Source organism: Hippocampus zosterae, chromosome 6, assembly GCF_025434085.1.
Source record: "Hippocampus zosterae strain Florida chromosome 6, ASM2543408v3, whole genome shotgun sequence".
In the NCBI taxonomy this organism is placed as follows: Eukaryota; Metazoa; Chordata; class Actinopteri; order Syngnathiformes; family Syngnathidae; genus Hippocampus; species Hippocampus zosterae.
Genome location: NC_067456.1, coordinates 24,900,464 through 24,921,389, shown reverse-complemented (window position 1 = coordinate 24,921,389; position 20,926 = coordinate 24,900,464). Strand labels below are relative to the sequence as shown.

At 39.4% G+C, this 20,926-nt stretch overlaps 1 protein-coding gene across 2 annotated transcripts in view; it reads left to right on the top strand.

The window, feature by feature from the left end:
• The first annotated feature begins 1,905 nt into the window (after positions 1-1,905).
• stxbp1b (syntaxin binding protein 1b) overlaps positions 1,906-20,926 on the top strand; it is a 32,303-nt gene continuing 13,282 nt past the window's right edge. The window contains exons 1-15 of one of the 2 annotated variants that reach the window (XM_052068240.1): positions 1,906-2,055; positions 3,666-3,715; positions 3,797-3,878; positions 5,433-5,509; positions 9,779-9,857; positions 10,528-10,631; positions 13,208-13,356; positions 13,603-13,687; positions 14,186-14,316; positions 17,035-17,142; positions 17,337-17,397; positions 18,717-18,782; positions 18,956-19,036; positions 19,798-19,936; positions 20,363-20,472. In XM_052068240.1, the coding sequence (XP_051924200.1) occupies positions 2,019-2,055; positions 3,666-3,715; positions 3,797-3,878; positions 5,433-5,509; positions 9,779-9,857; positions 10,528-10,631; positions 13,208-13,356; positions 13,603-13,687; positions 14,186-14,316; positions 17,035-17,142; positions 17,337-17,397; positions 18,717-18,782; positions 18,956-19,036; positions 19,798-19,936; positions 20,363-20,472 (1,359 nt within the window). In that variant the 5' untranslated portion in view covers positions 1,906-2,018. The remainder of the gene's footprint in view (positions 2,056-3,665; positions 3,716-3,796; positions 3,879-5,432; positions 5,510-9,778; positions 9,858-10,527; positions 10,632-13,207; positions 13,357-13,602; positions 13,688-14,185; positions 14,317-17,034; positions 17,143-17,336; positions 17,398-18,716; positions 18,783-18,955; positions 19,037-19,797; positions 19,937-20,362; positions 20,473-20,926) is intronic. The other variant, XM_052068239.1, reaches the window with a different exon arrangement.

The window sequence follows — 20,926 nt, the reverse complement described above, 5'->3', positions numbered from 1 at the left end:
GCACCAAGCTATCAGGTGGGGCAGAAGTTGTGGCTGTTGACTAGGGATCTGCGTCTGGCTGGTACCTTGTGCAAGTTGGGGCCTCGGTTCATGGGACCGTTCGTTGTGGAGTCTGTCTTGAGCCCCGTCTCGGTCAAGCTCCGGTTGCCGCCCACCATGAAGGTCCACCCGGTCTTCCACGGTTCCCTGCTTAAACCGGTGGCTACCAGTCCCCTGGCTCCTCCTCCCGCCTCGCCTCCTCCTCTGCGGATTGTTGACGGTGAACCGGTGTACACGGTGAGGGAAATCCTGGACTCTCGGCGCAGGGGTAAGGGGTTCCAGTACCTGGTCGACTGGGAGGGCTACAGACCGGAGGATCGGCAGTGGGTCCCCCGCTCCTGGATCTTGGACCCGGCCCTTCTTCGTGCTTTCCACGTTGCTCACCCTTCAAAACCGGGTGGTCCGCCAGGAGGCGTCCGTTGAGGGAGGGGGGGGGGGGTACTGTCATGTTCCTGTCCTTAGCCTGGCCACCAGGTGGCAGACTGAGCAGACTTTCTGGCTGCACACCTGCTGCCAATCTTTCAATCAAGGAACTATGTATTTAAGGACCAACAATCTGTCTGCTGGTTGTCGGAATATTGTTATGCCTTGATGCCTCCTTGCCCATAGACTATTCTTGCTATAGATCTCGTCGTGTTTCGCTTTTGAACTCTCGGTACCAATGGTTTTGTAAGTACCGGTATTGGATTTTATTTTGTGAATTGGCTTTCTCTTGCATGTATTTTGGATACATTGTTTTTGTTTGTCTTCGCGATCCTTATTTTCCTCCCTTGCCTTTTGCGCAAGCGCTTTTTGTTGTTCGTTTTTTGTGCCCTCTGGTCCTTGTTTTGACCAGCGCTTTATGTTACTACTTTGTCGGTGCGATTTTTGTACATTAAATATTTTTTGCTTCGGAGACCTTGTCTGGCGTCTACACTTTTGGGTTCCAAAACTTGATTCGGTTAGACCGAATCGTGACAGTTTTAAAGATAAGGCTGACATTGAACAGAACGGAATGACCTTGAGCAGAACGCAAACCCGGAAACTGGCAGGTGCTGTCATAACGCGATACCTAAATGCGTGAAGGTGAATGTCTCGTGGTAACTAAAGAAACGGGCTGAGCATTTGCTAAATTGCTACAACTGTCACAATGCAACTACGCATGGTAGGTGCCCACCTCAGTGACTTTGGTGGTGGCAACGTTACCATCAAAGGCAATGTCCTTGCATTGAAATTTTCAGTCCTCATTTATCAAGCAATTTTCAGGAAGCTTCCCTTTTTGTCAACCATGAGAGCAGGCAGAGACATCAACACTGTCATTAAAACCTGCCACTATAGATGCACAATTGTCGTGAGTTTTACTTCTAGTGACTTCTTTGAGGCAAGTATTTAACAAATTTGATTTTCTTTCATTGATTTAAATTTTCAATTTCAAACGACACTATTCCATGGCACTAAAATCTATTGAATAGTCCCACTTTACCAATCTTTTGGAAAGTGCCGCCACTTTGTAATTGTACTGATTTTAGTTCCATTTGAATAATCTATATATTGTAATTTTACGTGATGTTTAAAAGATTGGTCCCGAATCCTCTGCCCTTTGAAAAATCCCCTCTGCGCCTCTGAAATGAAACTTATGGGAAAACATGAAAATAGTAGATAAAATATGACATGCAATGAAATGCAAATATTTCCAAGACAACAAAAATATATTCGGTAAATTGTGCTGTAACGGCCAAATGTAGTTGAAAGTAATTGTGAAGTCTTGAGATTTGGCTTTGAATGTAAAACGGTGGCTACATTTAATCAGCAACTGAAAGAAGTATCTTCACTATCGCTCCGCTTTGCCACATCCATTTAGATGGCGAGATTGACGTACAAAATTGCCCTCTTAGTGGTATCTAGATTTGTATGTCTATGTTTCTAATTCGGTCTAGTTTTTTTTCCTGTTAGCCACAACCCTGCGAAGAGGTAGGTTTGACGCGCATCCGAAATCAACCATGGCACCTTTTGGATTAAAAGCCGTTGTTGGAGAAAGTAAGGAGTGTTTTATTGTTACTTCTCTGTTTGTTACAGTATTTGATCAACACCGATGGTGCATCTCCATGCATGATCAACCTAAGTTAAATATCATAGTAGATATCAATCTAGAACCAATACGAAAACATAATATTATTCTAAAATGATATATAAATTTTAATTTGACACATTTTCCATTTTCATTTCATGTGTTCACATTTTTAATGCTTGTTTTATGGTGATACTACCTCAAAATACTGGACTATAATGCAATATTGCTTGTTTTGAAATAGATAACATCTTATTTTTTGTACTGTATCGGTAAGGTTGATTTCTTTTACAAGGTAACATATAGTGCAATTGTGTATTCTTTGTGAATTCTATTCTAGTTCAATACACCAAACAAACATGCCTCCAAATCATCGGTTGAGATGTTGACAACTATTAGGGAAGGAATTGTTATTCGGAAAAGAAAATTATATTTAAGTCACTTTAAAACGGAGAGGTCATCATCAAGAACCTTCTTCGTGACTGATTCAGGGCACCTTTTAATTTAATTTCAGGTTCATAGATCCATGTTTTATACCGTTTAAGCTGTTCACTGTTATTGGGAGATGAAAGGTTAAAGGCAGACTTCACAATGGACTGGTTGTTTGTTAAACACTTTGAATTTAATTCAATTAATTCAATACTAAAACTGTAATGAAAGGAAGTACACAAAGTTCCAGTGTGATATCATTTATTTATGAAATAAAACATTGGTTTAAATATTTGGGGAAAATATCTACTCGGAAAATATTTTGTTACATCCCTGCACACCTGATCTTTGTTTGTCCCCCCCTAAAAATGTTTCTATGAGACATTCATTGCAAATGTTGTTTTGTTTGGCAATGACTAAATCGTCAGCCATCAATGAATTGTCAGTCACTGGTGCATTTTTGAATTTACAAAAAGTCTCTTTTAGACGATTTTTGCGGACCAAATCAAGCATTGTTGCCGATATTGTCTTCATTAAAGTCATGCCAGAATCTTACTCCCCTCCAAATGTCACTCCAAACATTCCAAACAAAAACAGGATGTATAGAATTCCTTCAGAGGTTTCGTGTGTCTCTTTGTTTCTGAGGGCTGTTGCTTTCCTGTGACGTTGTCAGATGATACAGAACCACCCTGAAATAGTGATTGTGAGGGTTGTATACTAAGAGGATTTCAAGCAGATTAGAGGCAGGGATTGCGTTTACCCTCCAGAGAGGACAGACTGGATTGTTAAACCCCAGTGATGGAAACTGGGACACTCTTTATCTGTATGCCCATCCACCCAAGAAAAACAAATTGTAAAACATCAGCTATATTCCAATGTTTTGATTAATTTATTTTTTGGTCATTTGCTTGTTGTTTCAAGTTCAAGTCTATTGCTGCCCAAATAGTGGTTGGTCAAGTGCAAATTTGTGAGTAGTTTTTGCTACACTATATCAACTAGGATTTTTATAAGGGGTAGATATTATTCCAAGGATGTTTAAAAATACAGTACCGGTACTGCATAAATACTGCTATGGACGTCAAAGATGCCTTTTAACTAGTAGTTAATTTTTATTGAAAAAATAATTTGTTGCGTGTTTCTCACATTAAAGAGATAATGAATGCTGTCATCAAGAAGGCGAGAGAAAAAGGAAAATGGAAAGTAAGTGCACATTCGACTTCTAGATTCACAGAGGATTTGAACAATACATTCCCTGCTAAAAAGAGTCTCACTTGTCTGTAGGTGCTTGTGGTGGACAAGCTGAGTATGAGGATGATTTCATCCTGCTGCAAGATGACAGACATCATGTCAGAGGGAATCACCAGTGAGTACCACTATTTTTTCCAGTGCAAATTCATCTGAAAGACAACACATATCTTTTTATGGTTTACTTCAGGACTGATGGGGTCGAAGTATTGTATTTCTTTCTCTTCAGATGTCTGACCAAGGCTGCTGCTCCTGGTCCTTGGGCACCTTCACTCATTAATGTAGCTTGAAATGGAAAGTTCTCAGCTCTTCAAGACAAATTATGTGCATATTTTGTTTTTGTTTTGTTTTTTTTGGCGGGGGTTCCACCCTGGCGGAAGAGACATATCAAGCATGTTGTATACATTATCAGATCATTGGCCCTTCTTCTGCATTACCTGCAGACTAATTAGCATGTGTCAGCAAAGGTGTTAGTTTTGGGAATGGAAATTAAGAGGGTGATTCGTGATTGAATTGGGCGCTATCTACTGTAAGGGCTTACGACGGTGTAGTGCAGGGGTGCCAAACTCATTTTTGTCGCGGTCCACACTGTAGTTACGGTTTCCCTGAGAGGGCCATTATGACTGTGAATTTTGTAAAACCGTACAAGTCACCTCCACATATTACAAATTCAGTGCACAACAAATTGGTGGATAACTAGTTTAGAAATCAGAAGTCAAGAATAATGGTTTGTTCAGCCATTGTTTATGAGATAATGCTTGCAATCTCTCTGTGTTATGATGGATTACATACGGCAATTTGAAATTTTGCTTCAGACTTGAGCAAGTATAGAAAAGTTGACATGCTTGATTTGCTCTTGCGGGCCAGACAAAATGATATGGCGGGCCAGATCTGGCCCCCGAGCCATGATTTTGACACCAGCGATATCATGGTAATTGTGATTTGAAAGTGCAAATGTTGATGGGCAGTCACTTCATGGTGTGGTTTAAGGTCTCCTCTGATATAATTAAGTGACGATACAGCTTCTCATGTTACACTATTAGTATTTTTAAGTGATACTGCAATTGAGTGTGCAGTTTGGTAATGTGCCAACTTTCTGACAAATATTTCAAAAATTGCTCGTGTGAAGACTTGCCTTTTTTTAGACGGAACAATTTCTAAAATTAAACAAGCGAGAATATTTAGTTTTATCTGTGAGCCAGATGCAATCATCAAACGAGCCATATGTGGCTCGCGAGTCATAGGTTCCCGACCCCAGCTGTAGAGTCTGGTTCATCTCCACATAGGTCGATTTGTCGCAACAAAGTTTGGAAAGGTGTCCATCCATGCATCCATTCATTTTCCGATCCGCTTATCCTCACAAGGGTTGCAGTGGTGTGCTGGAGCCTACCCCAGCTGTCTTCGTGCAGCAGGCAGGACACCCTGAACCGGTTGCCAGCCAAGCGCAGAGTTTGGCAAGGTGTTGGCGTTAAAAATAACCAATCAAATGAAATGAGAACAAAACATTTTATTTTTAATAACAAACCACAAAAATGCCAGCGAAGTTGAAAGTTGGTTCATCTTCCACCGGCCACTGGCATTGCCAGCAAAAAGTGTCCAGCATCTTGACAGATGTCTTAATAATTGATGATTAACAAGAGTTTGCTAATTAAAACATTGCTCTTTTCCACAGTTGTAGAGGACATATCCAAGAGACGGGAGCCTCTGCCCAGCATGGAGGCCATCTATCTCATAACGCCCTCTGACGAGGTAAGAAAAGTCTGTGAAATACAACAAGCACAAATGTAATGAAACCACAGTTTCAAAAGATTTAACAAAGACTTGCATTTGTAAGCAAGAAAGTCAATCCTTGAGTAATTACGACATTGACATGTGCAGTTTGTACAGTAAGTTTTCTGATGTGATAATGGTTATTGTCAAACCTATATGTCATTGGATAGTGGTATACTTTATCCATATTTATATATATATATTAGAGCTGTCAGTTTAGCGCGTTTTTATTGGCATTAATTAAAATTAATTTTAACGGGGTTACATTTTTTCTCGCGAGATTAACGCGGCACACGTCACAAGCGGGTGTTACGTTGTTCTATAAATACACCAGAACAAAACAACAAGCGGGCTGCAGAAGTCCACGCCCATGTCTGTTTTGCCAGCCATGGCAGCGCGAGACACCGAAAACGGATACTTAAAGAGTTTATGAATGGAAAGTTTACTTTTAAAAAGTTGCCAGATTGCTCCACTGACAAGATCAAAGTTACCTGTTCTTCTCTCTCTATTTTACCGATACCCACCAATGCATCGTGATGAATCTCGATTTCACCCGTCAATCGCGTCGTACCCGGTGAATGAGCCGATGCACTCGCATCGCGCACGTGCGCATCGATGTATCGATTAATATCGATTATTTTCCACACCCTTACCCGTTATGTGTTTATATCTACTAAATCATTTTTATATCAATCAGAAAAGAAAAAGTAAGAAGAAATCTCCATTAAGGCTCATACTTTACCCTTAACCGTGATATTTTTACAACTTTTGGTTTGTATCGGGATTATATACATCCTCACCCTGGCACTCTTGTGTCAATTTTCTCTTGTATTCATAATGGATATGTCAATACCTTTCTCTATTTATCAACTTAGTTCTGATTTATCATTATATTTAATGTTTAGAATTTATCATTTTAACTCTGATTGATGTAGGTTGTTTGTACTATTTTTTTGAATTTGTTTTTGAACTCAGCAAGCGATTTACTCATTTTTAGGTCCGTTTCGAGATTATTCCACAGATTAACACCTTTCCTAGATACACTTCTTTGCTTGATGTTTGTTCTTGTTTTGAGTTTTTTGAATAAGTTGGTACCTCTTAATTCATAGTTGCTTTCTCGAATTTCAAAAAACTTCTGAATGTTTTGGCAGAGCAGGTTATTGTGTGCTTTGTACATTAATTGGGCGATTTTAAAGTCAACCAGGTCATAAAATTTCATCGTATTTAATTTGATAAATAGTGGATTTGTGGGTTCCGTATATTTTGATCTATTAATAATTCGAATTTCTTTTTTTTGTAGTTTGAGAATAGGGAGTGTGTTTGTTTTGCAGGCATTTCCCCATATTTCCACACAGTAGGTCATATATGGTAATAATAATGAAGTGTATAATGTGTACAAAGATCTCTTATTTAGCACTTCCTTGGTTTTGTAGAGGATCCCTACGGTCTTGGCTATTTTTCTTTTTACGTTATCGATATGTGGTTTCCAACATAGTTTTGAGTCTATTACTCATCGGAGAAACTTGGTTTCATACGCTCTCTCTATTTCAATTGAGTTTACCATAATTTTAGCTTGGTGTTTGATTGGTCTTGTGCCAAAAACAATTAACTTCGATTTTTTCAGGTTAAGTGACAATTTATTTCTGTCGAACTAGTTTTTTAATTTGTTTAATTCGTTTTCTACGGTTGTCAGGAGCTGTTTCAGATTTATTCCAGAACAGTAGAAAGTTGTATCATCAGCAAATAGGACACATTTAAATAGTTTTGAGACGTTGCAGATATCATTTATATATAAGATGTATAGTTTTGGACCAAGCACTGACCCCTGAGGAACTCCGTGAGTGATTTTCAGTTGATTCGTTTTTTTATTGTTGAGTTGCACGTACTGATATCTGTTTTCTAGATAACTTTTTATCCATTTATAAGCTACACCTCTAATGCCATATCTTTCTAGTTTTTTCAATAATATACTGTGATCTATTGTGTCAAAAGCTTTTTTTAGATCTAGGAAAACCCCAACAGTAAATTCTTTGTTGTCTATATTAGTGGCTATTGCTTCCACAAACTCCATAACTGCCATTGAGGTGGTCCGTTTTCCCCTGAAGCCATATTGATTCTCACTTAACAGCGCGTGCTTTTGTATTAAGCTATCAAGTCTGCGAGAAAATAGTTTTTCTAATATTTTTTAAAATTGTGGTAGTAGTGATATTTGTCTATAATTTGTAAACAGATGTCTTTCTCCACTTTTATAGATTGGAATAACTTTAGCAATTTTCATTTTTGATGGAAAGATACCAGCTTTGAATGACAGGTTGCATATGTGCGTGAAAGGTCGCACTACATATTCTATAATCTGCTTGATTATTGTCATTCTATATTAAAGCAATCAGTTGACTTTTTATTTTAAAAATTTTTTATAATATTTGATACTTCTTGTTTTACAGCAGTACAGAACATCGTGGAGGAGTTTTTTTCTACGTATCTATGTATTTCAAACAAGTTTGTTGGATCAGGAATTTGTTTTGCTAGGTTACTGCCGATGTTGACAAAAAATCATTAAATTCAGTTGCTATTTCTGCAGTTTTCCAAAATAGTATTTTTGCCTTTGATAAAATACTCTGGATAATCCATTTTTTTAGGACTATTTCTGATTACTTGGTTAAGTATTTTCCATATTTCTTGTGTGTTACCTTATATATAGATATATATTATATATGTATTAGAGCTGTCAAACGATTAAAATATTTAATCTAATTAAAAATGCAACTGTCATAATTAACTCAAATGGACTAAAAAATTAATCGTGATTACTCACACATTTTTTATTGTTTCTGAATTTCCTTTTACATTTTTTGTCCTATTCAACATGGAATCATCAATCATTTTTCTATGTGCCAAATGCAAATATTTACTGAAATAACAATTTCGATTTTCAATTTTACATTAACATTTTTCACTTGGAGCAGTTATTCACAAATAATCTCTCACACAATATTACTGTCCATCAACAACAGTGAAAACAATATTTTGTCACACAACAGCTGCTTTAACAGCTTTTTTTATAAAATCAAAACATAGCAATATAACATTATGAAGTGCACATCTGAGGTAAACTAGTACTCAGCCTATAGTAGATTTAAACAATGGTTGCATACTTCGTTTTTCTCAAGTTTACTTTGAACACAGCAGTCTGTTTCTGTATGTTTGTTGAAGAATAACGAGACACCGGACACCAGTGTTCATTATGTGCCGCTATATTCAAAACTGCCCGCCGTACAAAAAAGCGCACGCACTTCCCCCGTGCTGCTGGGGCAAACCATTCTGAAGGGGGGGGGGGGGGGGGGAAGAACACTGTAACCTTCCACACAAAATAGTTCCAAACAAGTAACAATCGTGTCAGTGGCATACATCGTATACCTGTATGATACAGAGAAAGAGAGAAGAACAGATAACTTTGGTCTTGTCAGTGGCGCAATCGGGCAACTTTTTAAAAGTAAACTTTCCATTCATAAACTCTTTAAGTATCCGTTTTCGGTGTCTCGTGCTGCCGTGGCTGGCAAAACAGACATGGGCGTGGACTTCTGCAGCGCGCTTGTTGTTTTGTTCTGGTTTATTTATAGAGCAACGTAACATCCGCTTGTGACATGTGCTTGTGTGATATGTGTGTATATATGTATATATATATATATATATATATATATATATATATATATATTCTCTCTGTGTGTGTGTATATATCTATATACCTGGCCTGCCTGCAGTCCAGACCTGTCTCCCATTGAAAATATGTGGTGTGTGATGAAGTGTAAAATGCAATAACGGAGACCCTGCACTGTTGAAGAGCTGAAGCTGTTCATCAAGCAATAGGAAGGAATTGCACCGACAAAGCTTCAACAATTTGGGTCCTCACTTTTTAAACGTTTTTTTGAATGCTGTTCAAAGAAAAGGTCATGAAACACAGTGTGAAACAAGACGCTGTCCCAGCCTGCGAGTGGCCCATATTTTAGCTACAGCTGGAAACCTGCCTCCTATTGTGGCACTCATGGTGCCTGCTTGATTTAATGGGAAATGCAGGGATGCAAATCCTGTTGGTCTTGTATTATTTCATCGTTATACTGTATTCCAAACAGTCACCAATGGACTTCCTTATGTAAAGGAAGTGTGTCTTTGCTCACAGTCATGGATCATTCCAGAAGTAACTACTTTTTACACAAGATCATGAGAAATCGTATTATTTTCTGTTGACAGTCCGTTGAGGGTCTGATTGATGACTTCAGAGATCCACGGTCACCGAGGTATAGGGCAGCCCATGTCTTCTTCACCGACAGTGAGTAACACAAAGCTATTTGTAGATTCATCTTGAAATAAATACATGCAATGGGTGGTTGTAATATTTAAAAATAACAATAAACTGGACACGTCATGTTCGAAAATATATTTACAAAAATGCTTGCACACAAGTGGTCGACTGGTTAGCACGTCCGCCTCACAGTGCATGCAGAGCTACAGCGTTCGATTCCAGCGCCGGCCTTCCTGTGTGGAGTTTGCATATTCTCCCCGTGCCTGCGTGGGTTTTCTCCGGGTTCTCCGGTTTCCTTCCACATTCCAAAAGCATGCGTGGCAGGTTAATGTAACACTCTAAATCATCCCAAGGTTGAGTGTGAGCGAGCGTGGTTGTTTGTCTGCATGTTCCTTGCAATTGGGTGGCAACCAGTTCAGGTTGTCCCCCGCCTATTGCCCGAAGGCAGCTGGGTTAGGCTACAGCACGCCCGCGACCCTCGGAAGGAGAAGCAGATCAGAAAATGGATGGATGGATGGCTTGCTCACTGCTGAGGGACACAGTTACTATAAGAATAAACTGCAAACCTCAGGTTATATCAGGCTTAATATCTGTGCACATCTCTTAAAATGAAACACAATCTAACGTTAGCATTTATTGCTTCACTAAGGGAATGTTTAGGGATTTAAATAACACATTTGTGTTTGATTTACTGCAGCAATTCCAGACTCCATGTTTGGTCTCTTGACCAATTCTCGCGCCTCCAAAGCCATGAAGGCCTTGACTGAAATCCATGTAGCCTTTCTGCCCTATGAATCTCAGGTAAGGAAATGCATTTTACAAAGTCCTGCGAATGCATGGATTAGTTTATTAATAATAGTATTGTTACCTGATCAAGTGTAAATCATACCGGGTATTATATTTTCATGAATATTTATATGTACGGTATCTAGTGTATCTACTCTATATGAATTTATATTTACATTTGACCAGCCGAGCAAATACATTAATAATTATCCAAACATTGTCCAAAAATAGAAACCATTAAATTTTTGTTTCAAATCCAAAGAGCTGATCCTGAAATGTTCAGGTAAAGATCAAATGTTGAGCAATATTCTGATGGATTCGCATCATTTTTAAATGATTTGTCTTCAGCTCATTTTCACAAAAAACTGCAATTTGAACATTGGTGTGTAGACTTTTTCATTCATTGGAAAGTAGTTTTTTTTGGGGAGGGGGGTTTAATGATCCACTAGGAGTCACTGAAAGGCCAGTCATGAGCAATCTTACCCTTAAAGTTCCTAGCAAGTCAAGTTACTGTGGCAGAAATCAAACAAGTCAAGAAGAGTTCCTCCGAAATTTTATGCATCATAAGTAAAGTCATGCAATCTTACTTACTCACACGTATTTCCGCATTAACCACTATGCACTCAGGATCTCTACTTGTGTTAGTTAACTGTACTAGCACACATACACATCATATATCTAGATAACCCAAACCCAAAGATTGAAAAAAGTCTTTAATCTTGACTCAAAACTTTTTAGAAATATACGGTGTATTTGTGTGTGTGCGCGCGCGTGTGTACGTGTTTATTTTATTGATGTGTGTATCTACCGGAATGTATGTTATGTACACTGTATTCACAGTACAGTTTGTGTAAACACACGATTCCCCATCTTTTCTATATACTGTACCTTGTCTTGTCTTGTTTTTTAAAAATTTTTTCCAAGATGGCACCCGAGTAGGCAGCCTTCGGCAAGTGCTCTTCAAGAGCCTTGCTTTTTTGTTCTTTTTTGTTGTTTTTATCTTTTGTTTTGTCACATGGTGTTTTTTGTTTCATCGTGTGGACCTAATAAGGACTGTTTTCAGCGTTTTTTTTGGCCACGATATTTGTCAAAGGAGAAGTATCTGTGCTTGGTGGTTGCGCCTTCTCGGGAGCACGCCTGTACCAACACAGATTTTGATTGGGAGGAATGTTGGCGCAATTGACTGTCGGTGCTGGACAGACCTGGGGCGCTTGTGTTTTTTGCGCCTGTAATGGGCAGCATTTTTCACAACCCCGATTTGTTCAGTCGAGATGTCAGCACCGTTGGACAGTCGGATGGATGGCTGCTGAAGTTGAGGATAAGGAGAGAGGAGCGTTGGCGCAGAGCGCCGACGCGTATTTGGAACAGAGTCGCCGGTTGGAATTGAAATGGATTCCCATGGGACAGGAGAAGTGAACCAATCTCTTTTTTCGTCAATGGATGCTACAGCTTCTTGTTGACTTTGAAACTTAGCTTGTAGCCAACGTGTGCACATTTTGAGCATAACATCTCTGATCCACTGGTTAAAGGACACTTTGATTCTCTCCTCTATCATCTCAAACTGCTTCAAACAACATAGCGTGTGACGGAAAAGTGGTTAGGACTGCACGACTGTCCGTGTTTTATCTTTTGTGTTGTGTTTATTATTTTACTTTATGTTAACTGTTTTGTTCAGCGCTTTGTTACAGCTGCCGCTGTTGTGAAAGCACTATATAAATCAGCATGTATAGTATTGTCTAATTCGACGTATACCATAGCAACAACATAAAATTAATCATAAACACATTACATGACCCCACAAAATCGAATGATGGTGTTTTAATTTCAGTGGTTACTCCCATTCTCCATTAAGCGCCTTCAGCTGGTCCAGAATGCCGCTGCTCGCCTCTTGACTGGTACTCGTAAGAGGGAGCATATAACTCCTACTCTGGCATCCCTTCACTGGCTCCCTATTCATTTTAGAGTTATTTTCAAGATCCTCCTCTTTGTTTTCAAATCTCTGAATAATCTCGCGCCACCTTACATCTCTGAGCTCATCCGCCCCTACACACCTGCCCGGCGCCTCAGGTCTGTGGACCAGTCTTTGTTAGAAGTACCAAGAACTAAACTGAGACTCAGAGGGGATCGAGCCTTTTCTGTTGCTGGTCCCTCTCTCTGGAATGACCTCCCACTGAACATTCGGCAAGCCTCCTCGCTGCCCATCTTTAAAGCCCTCCTCAAAACTCACTTGTATTCTTTGGCGTTCGACTCAGCATGACTTAGATTTGTTCTTGATTTTACTGTTTGGTGCTTTCTACCGCCTTTATTACCGATTCGTCTTACTGTTCATTGTGTATGTTAAATCGCTCCATGTACAGCACTTTGTATGCAGCGAAGGCTGTTTGAAAGTGCTCTATAAATACTGTTGACTTGACTTGACTTGACATACAGACACTGTTGCAAGACTGCAAAAAAGCCATGGCACATCGTCTACGTGCAAATCACGGTGTTGGCCAGCAGAGGGGGTTGTGTGCACATAAAACCTCGATGAACGGACCTTTCTTTGTGAACCAATTGTAATGCTGGTTAAATCACGTTTCCCTTTGGTGCAGGTCTTCTCGCTGGATAAAGTAGACGCCTTTCAGGACTTCTACAGCCCCTTCAAAGCTGATGTGAAGAACAACATGCTGGAAGGTTGCGCTGAACAAATTGCAACCCTCTGTGCCACTCTCAAAGAATACCCTGGAATTCGATACAGAGGGTGAGACCAACAATTCATTCAGCCATTGTTTTTTTTCTTTATTTCATTTATTTATTCATCCATGCATTTTCATGGCCACATAGCCCTGAGTGCATTATAGCACCGAATGGCTATAACTGTTTAGCTTTTTTATTTATTTTTGTGTGTTTTTAGGGTGGGGGGGTGTCAGGATTACAACAGTTTGGAAAAAAACCCCCAACCCACCTCTCTCAAAATTGTACTGTATTTGTTTTTTGTATTATTCAGAGAGTACAAAGACTGCGCTGTTCTGGCCCAAATGCTACAGGACAAGCTGGATGGCTACAAGGCTGATGACCCAAGCATGGGGGAGGTGGGAGATAGACAGTAGATGAAAAAAAGGCAATAGGTAGCCATTCATTTACACTACCCATACAATCGAACTGTAGGAACAGTTGTAAGTTGACAACATTTTTTGTTGATCTGCTACACTGTGGAAAATGTGTGCAGCAATTCATTCCTCTGTGCATGATGCATGATGTTTGGAAAAGACCAGGTTGTTGTAAGGTTCTTACAGACTAGTCTGTTGTGAATCCAAATCATTCGTCCACAACTTCAAAAGAAAAGAATATTGTGAATTGGTGAATACAATGTCTTCATGTCTGGCAATTGTGCTCAGAGTCCATATTATGTATTACATTCTGTACACATACTGTATATATTGAGTATATTCACGGGATTTTTTAAGTGCAGGAATAGTTCTGCAAAATTATTGGTGATCACGTTGTTTTGATATGATTTTACTCTGCTAATGAAGCAAAATCTCCGTATAATGTGAACAGTCTTTTGTTTCCGTGCTGGATTCCTCCAGGGACCGGATAAGTGCCGGAGTCAACTAATCATCCTGGACCGAGGATTTGATCCTGTGTCACCTCTTCTACATGAGCTCACTCTTCAGGCAATGGCCTACGACCTGTTAGGCATTGAGAATGATGTCTACAGGTATATATAGCCACACACGCATCCATGACCACATACATGCACACATACTATTCAGATCCAAGAATAGAGATCACCTAAAGCAGGGGGTGTCAAACTCGTTTTTGTCGCGGGCCACATTCTCGTAACGGTTTCCCTCGTAGGGCTGTTATGAATTTGGGGAAACCATATTAATGTTTAATCCCCTCCACATATTACATACACAGCGCACATCAAATTGATGAACAACTAGTTTTACAATCACAAGTCAATAATAATGACTGTTATTGTGGATTGCATATGACAATTTGAAATTTTGGTTCAGACTTTAGCAAGCATCATGGAACTTGACATGCTTCATTTGCTTTCACAAGCCACATAAAATGGTGTGGTGGGCCAGATCTGGCCCCTACGCCTTGACTTTGACACTTGTGCCCGAAATGTTTGCATATTTTATCAAATCAAAAAAAGAAAAATCAACAAACCAACCACAATTAATAATTAAGAACTGCTTATCCTCACAAGGGTCACGGGCATGCTGGAGCCTATCCCAGCTGTCTTCGGGCAGTAGGCGGGGGACACCCTGAACTGGTTGCCAGCCAACACAGTGCACACATTGTCAAACAACCATTCACGTTCACAATCACACAATAGGGACAAATGAGAGTTCCATGAACCCATTTAATCCCAGATTTTTCCCAGACATTTAAAAGTCAAAATCAGGTGTCATTGGTAGCCCTTTTAAGTACCGGTAATCAATAATAACACTGTAAATCAAGTCATTTTTGTCCTTCACAAATGTGACTGTTGGGATTAAATGGGTTAACCTGCCATGCATGTTTTTTGGATTGTGGGAGAAATCCGTGGTACCTGGAGAAAACCCACGCAGGCAAGGAGAGAGGGAATTTACAATTTTTTGGGTCACATATACAACATTTAGCAAAATGGTTATTTGCATTTCAAGATGTTTATTTGTCAAATGCACCAATAAAAAAAACACGATGGTAGCAATGAGCAATTAAATTCTTATTTGAACCCCTCCCTGCGGAGGGTTGGTTACCAGGCTTGATCTTGTGTCAGCACCCTGGTCAAGTGAATTGATTGATGATGTACCTTGTAGGAGAAACTGGAGAATTCCAATCTAGAAATACATGTAATACTCATGTTATTGCTCTCTGTATTCTTTCTATCCATTGCGTGTTTTTCTTTTCCAGTTACACTCATTGTATATGCACTGGAGCCGTCATCTTAGCGCGTTATTATCGGCATTAATTTAAATGAATTTTAAAGGAATTAATTTTTTTCTCGCGAGATTAACGCGGCACACGTCACAGTGGATGTTACATTGCTCTATAAATAAACCAGGAGCAAAACAACAAGCGCCCTGCACAGGTCCACGCACGTCTGTTTTGCCAGCCATGGCAGCGCGAGACACCGAAAACGGATACTTAAAGAGTTTATGAATGGAAAGTTTACTTTTAAAAAGTTGCCAGATAGTTCCACTGATAAGACCAAATTTACCTGGATGTTTTGCAGTCGTAAACTGAGCTATCATCATAGCACGTCGAGTCTGAAATACCACTTAATGGCCAAGCACACAGCTGATGTGAGTACTCCGGCCCCTCGTCTAAGACAGACAGCTATGGATCATTTCAACGCGAAGAAAATGAATGACACGACGAAGAACAAATTTGCTAAAGCCATAGTATGCTAAATGTATGGCTACTGCATGCAAGCCTGTCAACATTGTCCAAAGCCAGACTCGAGCTGAAATCATTCGCATTGCATCGAACGACTCCACTATGGATTGCCAGCGAGAGCCTCCATTACAAGCTATGAACAGAAATTGTACGTAGCAGAGAAGGCTAAGGTACACCAAGCGGGAGAAGACACTGTTTCGGGAGAGAAATAAGAGACTAGGTTGATGAGCCTCTGGTGAATAAAGAGTAGGCATTCTGTTGAGTTCGATGTATACCACTGACACGATTATTTGTTTGGAACTATTTTGTGTGGAAGGTTACAGTGTTCAGCGTCCATATAAATGGGGTGGAGCTTCTCTGTGTTTGTCTGACAGCGACGGTGCGCTGAGGCACGTCGAGAGGTGCAGTCGTAGAGACCACACTGAAAATAAAACGTCTCCAGTGTTGTGCCTCGAACCAAGTGTAGTCATCCGAAATGATGTCTACACAAAACCAAAGAGAGACTTCTGCGCAAGAAGGACCAACAGAATCAACATAGCCTGACTGCTGTGTTCAAAGTAAACTTGAGAAAAACGAAGGATGCAACCATGGCTTAAATCCATTATAGGCTGAGTACTAGTTTACCTTAGACATGCACTTTATAATTTTATATTGCTCTGTTTTGATTCCCTAAAAAGAGCTGTTCAAGGTGCTGTTGTGTGACAAAATATTTTTTTCACTGTTGTTGATGGACAGAAATATTGTGTGAGAGATTATGTGTGAATAACTGCTCAAAGTGAAAAATGTTCATGGAAAATTGAAAATCTAAATTGTTTCAGCAAATATTTGCATTTTGCATGTAAAAAATTGATCCATGATTCCATGTTGATGAGAGCATTAAAATGGGAAAAATAGGACCAAAAAAAAAAGGAAATTTAGAATCGATAAAAAAGTGTGTGTGTGTTCACGATTAATTATGAATTAATTATGACAGTTGCATTTTTAATCATGATTAAAGTATTTTAATCGTTTGACAGCTCTAATATGTACATATCTGTGTCAGGTTTGAGACCAGTGGAATGGGGGAGACTCGGACAAAAGATGTGTTGCTGGATGAGGATGATGACCTGTGGTTGACTCTGAGACATAAACACATTGCTGAAGTTTCAACGTGAGTACTTGTGTTACATATGCCTTGTTTCGACATGGTAATGTGGAATATTTAAAAGAAACAAACACAACAGCAGACCACCTAACACTTACTACACTTTAACTTTTGAAAGTGTACAAAAGGCTTCCTTTTTTACTGCATGTCAAAACTGATTTTGTGACATGATTTATGTTGTCTTTCTTTTGTTTGCATAGGGCTGTGACTCGCTCTCTGAAAGAATTTTCTGCCAGCAAAAAAATGAACACAGGGGAAAAGGTAGAGGAAAAACATCCACATTACTCTGAACAATCTTTTTTGTCATAAGACCGCATTGAAGAGAATGAGAAATTAGGAAATTGGTACACAATGTGGCTAGAAGAATTTCGATGAAACTTTGAAATGCCAGTGTGCCACAAATGAAATATACTTTACTGAAGGTGAAAATCTATTCAGGTCAAAAGTTACTCTCTTAACATTTGTACACAACCACCTTCAAACGAAATGTGTTATGCTATATTTTGTCCAATACAGATGTAACTACATTACTCGAAAATAAAATATGAAATATTGATCTCTTATCTTCTGATGGGAAACCAGGATTTTTTTTTTCAGTGTACGGCAAAAAATAAAAAATCTGGCTCCCTTTTCCGCAATCAGCAAAAAATGCTAAATAGATATTTTAAGCAATACAAAGTATAGTGTGGTCACAGCCGATATCAGACTCCACAACCGTCCACATACCAACAAGGAAAAGAGAAGAACATTTATAATTTATACCAGGGGTCCCCAACCTTTTTTGCCCCACGGACTGGTTTATGTCAGTCAATGTTTTCAGGGGCCGGCCTTTATGGTGTGGCAGAAATAATACTACAAAATAATATGGTATGAGCTGCATGAAAACTGTGGTGTTTTCGAAATATAATAATAAAAACAAGGAGCGTCTAATCTGGCCGCAACACTCTGATCAATATGGTAATTTTTTAATGCCTTCAAAATACGCAACGCAAATTCAAAGTGCATGAAAATGACGACTCACCACAGCCCCGAGCTTGATTTTCTGCAACCAGACGGTCCCATCTCAGGGTAATGGGAGACAATGACACCTCAAGTGTGTGGTTTATGTCTAGTCTACTTCGTAATTTTGTTTTAGTCGCCGTTGCTGCACAAAACTCCCGCCTCACACAGGTAGGATGTCGGAAATAGCAACTGTGCTATTATGGCAATCTCAGAGTATTTAGACATAATTTTAATCCAGTTGTCTCGAACGTACTTTTAAGGCCGCCGTCATTTGCGATCTCAAGCAGTTTTTTAAATTCATTTTGGGAGCTCCGGCGTTTTGTTGTAGCGTAATCGGTCACGTGACGGAGAAGCGTGGTTTGACGTGTGTCAAGCGTTACACAGACGGATGCAACTGAGAATCCGGCGATTTTTCAAAATAAAACATCTTTCGTATTCCGAAATAAATAAAACGGAATCAATGCAAGTTCTTTCTGTGCGGCCCGGTACCAAATGCCCTTCGGACCGGTACCTGCTTTATACTACAATTTATACAGTATTGTACTGAATCACTCATGACTGTCACCATTGTCTTTCAGACCACAATGAAGGAACTGTCTCAGATGCTGAAGAAAATGCCTCAGTATCAAAAGGAGCTAAGCAAAGTAAGAACAGCAAGTGTATTCTTTTTCACAGTCTTCACATTTGCCCGTAACTTGTCACTGCCTGCACATAAGAGATAAACTTTTTTTTAATACATTTGAACGTGCGAATGTTTGTAACTCCTGGATATCTTCCTCAAATAGCTAAACTCATCTACCGGTACTTTTCTTGTTAGTATTCAACCCACCTTCACCTGGCTGAAGATTGTATGAACCGCTACCAGGGCACGGTTGACAAACTCTGCCGTGTGGAGCAGGTAATTCAAAAAGCTTAAATAAAAAATTGAAACAGTCACAGGTATTGTGTGTTGTGATGAATTTGAACCATCCTCAGAGGTGTGTAGAGTGGCCAAAAATTATACTCAAGAGTACTCTTAGGTCATAATAATATAAAAAATTCCCCTGAATAATGACTTAAGTAAGAGTAAGTAGTCAGTGAAATATAATTCAAGTACTAACTGATGAGTAATTTCTGATTTAATGTTATTCACTTGAAATAAAACCAAAATAAGTAGCATTTTCATCAAGTCGGTGATGTGGTTCAAGACTGGTTGGCACATCCGCCTCAGAACACAGAGGTTCAGTGTTCGATTCTGGGGTCCGGCCTTCCTGTGTGGAGTTTGTATGTTCTGCCCGTGCCTGCGTGGGTTTTCTCCGGGTTCTCTAGTTTCTTCCCACATTCCAAAAACATGCATGGCAGGCTGATTGACCACTCTAATTTTTCCCTAGTTATGAGTGTGAGCACGAATGGTTGTTTTTCTCTGTTTTGTCCGGCTGGCAAACATTTCATGGTGTACCCCGCCTACTGCCCAAAGATGGCTGGGATTGCCCAGGGGGATTGTCAGCACATTGTTTTAGGGAATACCAGGTGAGACAAAGATGGGAACACCAGATATTTCTCAAACTTTGCTTCCCTCATCAATACCTCAAAATGGGCTAGCGGAGGTACACTTTATAAGAAACAAACTCCCCTAAATAACCTGACACTTTTCTTCACCTTTCGCTTCCATTCTAAAAGGATCTTGCAATGGGTACCGATGCAGAGGGCGAGAAAATAAAAGATCCCATGAGGCTTATTGTACCAATCTTACTGGATACCAATGTCAGTGTCTCTGACAAGATTCGCATCATTCTGCTTTACATCTTCCTCAAGAATGGTGAGATATGTGGATTGTTTTTATCCTTTTTGTAGAATTGTCATTACTATGTTACAGAGACTGAAACTCAGACATATGTCACCCAACATACATTTTATACCTTTTGTAATGTATATTTAGTATGCTATATTCTATCATCAGCACAATTTGATTAAAAAAATGCACCATATAAATTGGAGACTGCTATTATTTTTGTGATGAAGCTAACTTACTAATGTAACGGGACGAAATAATGACTCTCACCTATGTATGTATTCATGTATTATAGAAAGTCTGGACCTCTTTTGTGATTTTTGATTTGATTTGTAATTTCCAGATTTTCTCCTACTCACAAATACACACCACTGCATAATTGTGAAGGTTTGCACTCTTGTACAGTTTATGTCAGTAATCAACTGCGTGTGTGTGTGTGTGTGTGTGTGTCAGGTGTGACCGAGGAAAACTTATGTAAGTTGCTACAGCATGCCAGCATCCCACCGGAAGACAGTGACATCATTTCCAACATGGCACACATGGGTGTGCCGATCATCTCTGAGGTATGTTGTGTTCTGAAATCCTCAAGTCAAGTATGAAACCGGTGATCCTTATGTATTTTACCTCTGATACCCTTACTTAGCTACAGCAGGCGTAGCTAAATATAGGCTCAACGTGTGATTAAAAACCTTGCAACAATTTAGACAGACTTCGCATGCGGTAGTTGGAGCAGCCTTCTAACAGGAAGTAAATGTAAGCAGAGGAAAATTCTGAATCTGTGAGCATATGTCTCAATGAAGAGATAAACACAAGAAGATAACAAGGAATACATCTATAATACAAGCCCCAATTACAATGAAATGCAATATATTTATATATATATATATATTTATATTTCAAATTTGGTTGTATGTCTATGTGTGCCCTGCGATTGGCTGGCAACCAGTTCAGGGTGTCCCCTGCCTGCTGCCTTAAGACAGCTGGGATAGGCTACAGCAAGCCCCGCTTCCCTGAATT